Source organism: Oratosquilla oratoria, unplaced genomic scaffold, assembly GCF_046742065.1.
Source record: "Oratosquilla oratoria isolate Oo_2021 unplaced genomic scaffold, ASM4674206v1 SCAFFOLD45, whole genome shotgun sequence".
NCBI classification, from domain to species: domain Eukaryota; kingdom Metazoa; phylum Arthropoda; class Malacostraca; order Stomatopoda; family Squillidae; genus Oratosquilla; species Oratosquilla oratoria.
Window position 1 is genome coordinate 8,239,771 of NW_027467710.1, and position 3,476 is coordinate 8,243,246.

Sequence of the window (3,476 nt, forward strand, 5' to 3'; positions counted from 1 at the left end):
TTAATAATAATCACATTCATATGTATTCTTACAGTTAAGTAATTCTTGTCTAAACTATATATATATTTATATATACAATAACCGTTAATTGCTTTCACTACGTACCACCCATTTATATTTTACATAGAACTTAGATGTTTTTATAAATGTAACTTACCTTTCATAATTACTACTGTTAACCAGCTATATATGTACACATATAATTATTATTATACACAATATATCATATATTATTTGCACAATATATAACCCATTATTATTATTGCCATATTTACATTTTTACCATTTATAATTATATATTCTTATATGTAACCCGTATATAAATGTTGACATCCCATACCCCCCCACCCATATCTAAGCATAACAAATTAACCATAGTTACTATATAACAATTATTACTATTTTAAATATTTTTTATTATATTAAAAATAAAAACTAACTATTAACTAATACATGATTTAACAACATGGCCTTTGCCACCAGATCAAAACTAAAAAGTTTACATAGCGTCTTCTCAAAGTCTAGAGAAGAAAAACACCAAAATGACATATCCAGTGACAAAGAGGAAATACACACAGAAGACTTAATTGGCAATGACAAATCTAATCCTAATGCAGATACCCCTATAACTCCCCTTTATGAGAACGATGTCTTACCTTTTTTCAACCAGCTTCCTCAAGTAGACCCCTTTCACCCCTCACAATCACAACCACCCATTCCTCCCATCCAACCAAATATGCAAACAAAACCTCCTATAAACCATAATCCATCCAACCCCCATATCCCAACACATAATAACCCCCCTCCCATTCAGCAACAGTACCAAAACTTCCCCCTTCCTCCCCCCCATACCCCACCTGTTCAAACCCACTCCACACCATACCATCAACCACCACCTAACCTTCCTCCAAACCCACAATATTATCCTTACCCACAACCTCAACCAACAATAATTAACAATTATCAAACCATAACCCCCCTCACAGAAATCCCAACCTTTTCCCAAGATAGCGGACTATCCATTACAGATTTCTTAACAGCATGTGACCTGTTTTTCTCCAAGAATCAATATTCAGAGACAGATAAAATAAATTTGTGCCGTCAGAAAATAAACCCATCTGACATTTGCCGTTCAAAGGCAAGGATGCTAGACACCCTAGTTGCATCTGGAATCACTTATCAGGAATATAAACGCCACCTCCTTAAGGTCTTTCATAACAAACAACCTAACAACATTTCCTTCCTCATCACCTTCCTCAATAACACTAGAGTCCCACCACATTCCAATACTAACATAATGGATTTTGTTGCAAACGGAATGAAAGAGGTCAGAGAAGACCTAGAAAATAACTCTCCTTGGACTCACACTGATCAATTTGGTCAAAATGTAATGCCAACAAAACACTTACTAACATTCCTTGAAATAGCTTCCTATCTCTCCCAACTCCCTCCAAAGTGTTTAAAGGAAGCCTCCAAAAAGGAACTAGACACTAGAAATCCTCTAGCTTATACCTATATTTTAGATATCATGAATGCTTGCAATGTATCCTTAGATACCCCCAACCATCTCCCCAGACTAAATAGCCTTCACTCACAACAACCCCCCTCCCACCAATCAAGGACAACCTTCTAAGTGGTGCTCCTACCATTCATCAAACAATCACAACACGAAAGACTGCATACAGCAAAAACAATACCCGCAGGTACAACACCACTCTATCCCTTGCTCAGTTCATGGAACCTTTTCCCACACCGATGCTCAGTGTTGGACACAGCAAAAGCAACACACGCAGGTACAACACCACCCTATCCCTTGCTCAGTTCATGGAACCATTTCCCACACAGATGCCCAGTGTTGGACACAGCAAAAACAACACCCACGCTCAGTGCATGCTACTACCTCACACCAGAATCAAAACAAACAAGTTCCACCCCCCTTTAAACACCCACTCCTACCTACACCAACACATCCAATCAAATACTGCAACCTACACCAAACATCATCTCACTCCAACGAAGAGTGTTACCTACAGAAAACACAACAACAACCGCATCAGAGAACTAACAACCCATTCACCACCCATCGACAAACACCCCCCTCCAACACGACAACCAATACTAAACAACGATTGGGGGAACGTGTACCAGCCTCACGCACCAAACCACCATAGGAATATCTCATACACAACACAAATACCTCACCCTAGAAGTAAGCCTAGACCAACTTAAAGTTGACATGATGGTTGATACAGGAACAAACCTGAACATCATCCCAAGAGCTCTGTATGAAGCATTAAATGACCCACCCCAAATTCAATTTTCCAATATGGAAGGACTCTTAATAGAAGGGAGCACAATTCCTCTACACGACACCATAGACTTAAATATTGAAGTCAACAATCACAAAGTAGGTTTCACAACTTTCCACATAGCAGATGAATGGAGCCTTGATCAACAAGGTATAATAGGACTACACTCATTAAAGATTTGGAAAACGAAGATAGACTTTGAGACTAACAAAATCTCCTTCCGAGATGTAAATAATGAATCAACAGTTCCTGAGACACCCAACTCAGACACACAACATCTCTCATGTCTACCTTCCTTTAATACTCCCAATCCCACTAACAGCTATTCCTTCCGACCACCCCCTTATGTCACCTCAAAGGCACTGATGTCTAACACAGTCATCATACCCCCTAGACATTCAATAACAGTCCCACTATACATACCCGGTGCAATAGACCATCAGGACGTCATAATCGACTCAGACACGTCCAGGATTAACAACATAACCATTGAGTCCTCCTGGGACACAATATCAGAAAATAAACATACACTAGCTATGTTAACAAACACCTCAGAACAACACCGTAAAATCAGGAAGAATACAAACATCTGCGCAGTCCATCTCCATAATTCCCCTATCCAGGAACCACTGCCGCAACACATCAACCAAGTAAGACCAACACAACCCCTCCCCCCTATTCCCCCAGACCAAATCACGACATCAGCTGACGGAGAAAGTCATAACGAGCTATTAGCTCTCCTACAGAGGAATAGATCAGCTGTCGCCTTAGAAGGCGAATCACTAGGCAAATGTGATATAATCAAACATCACATCCAAATTCCCCCAAACACCCCCCCTTCATACACCCCCGCTTACCGCATACCCCACAGTAGGAAATCCCAAGTCAATGACAGTGTACATGAGATGATACACCAAGGCGTAATTTCCCATTCAGACTCCCCATGGAACAGTCCCCTCTTTTTGGTCCCTAAGAAAGACGGAACCTTACGCCCTGTTGTTGACTTCAGAAAAATAAACAACCTAACTCAATCTGACCCACACCCCCTCCCCGCCATGCAAGATGTACTACAATGCATTGGCAACGGGAACTCTGTTTTTTCCACAATAGACCTCAAGTCAGCCTTCTGGCAGGTCGAACTAACAGAGGAATCAAAACCCGTAACTG

At 40.5% G+C, this 3,476-nt stretch overlaps 1 protein-coding gene across 1 annotated transcript in view; it reads right to left on the reverse strand.

The window, feature by feature from the left end:
* Positions 1-2,376, reverse strand: part of LOC143023300 (type IV pilus assembly ATPase PilB-like) — a 3,472-nt gene extending 1,096 nt beyond the window's left edge. Inside the window, 1 exon segment of the mRNA XM_076181828.1 lies at positions 2,338-2,376. Within this exon segment, the coding sequence (XP_076037943.1) occupies positions 2,338-2,376 (39 nt within the window).
* Between the last annotated feature and the right edge of the window lie 1,100 nt (positions 2,377-3,476).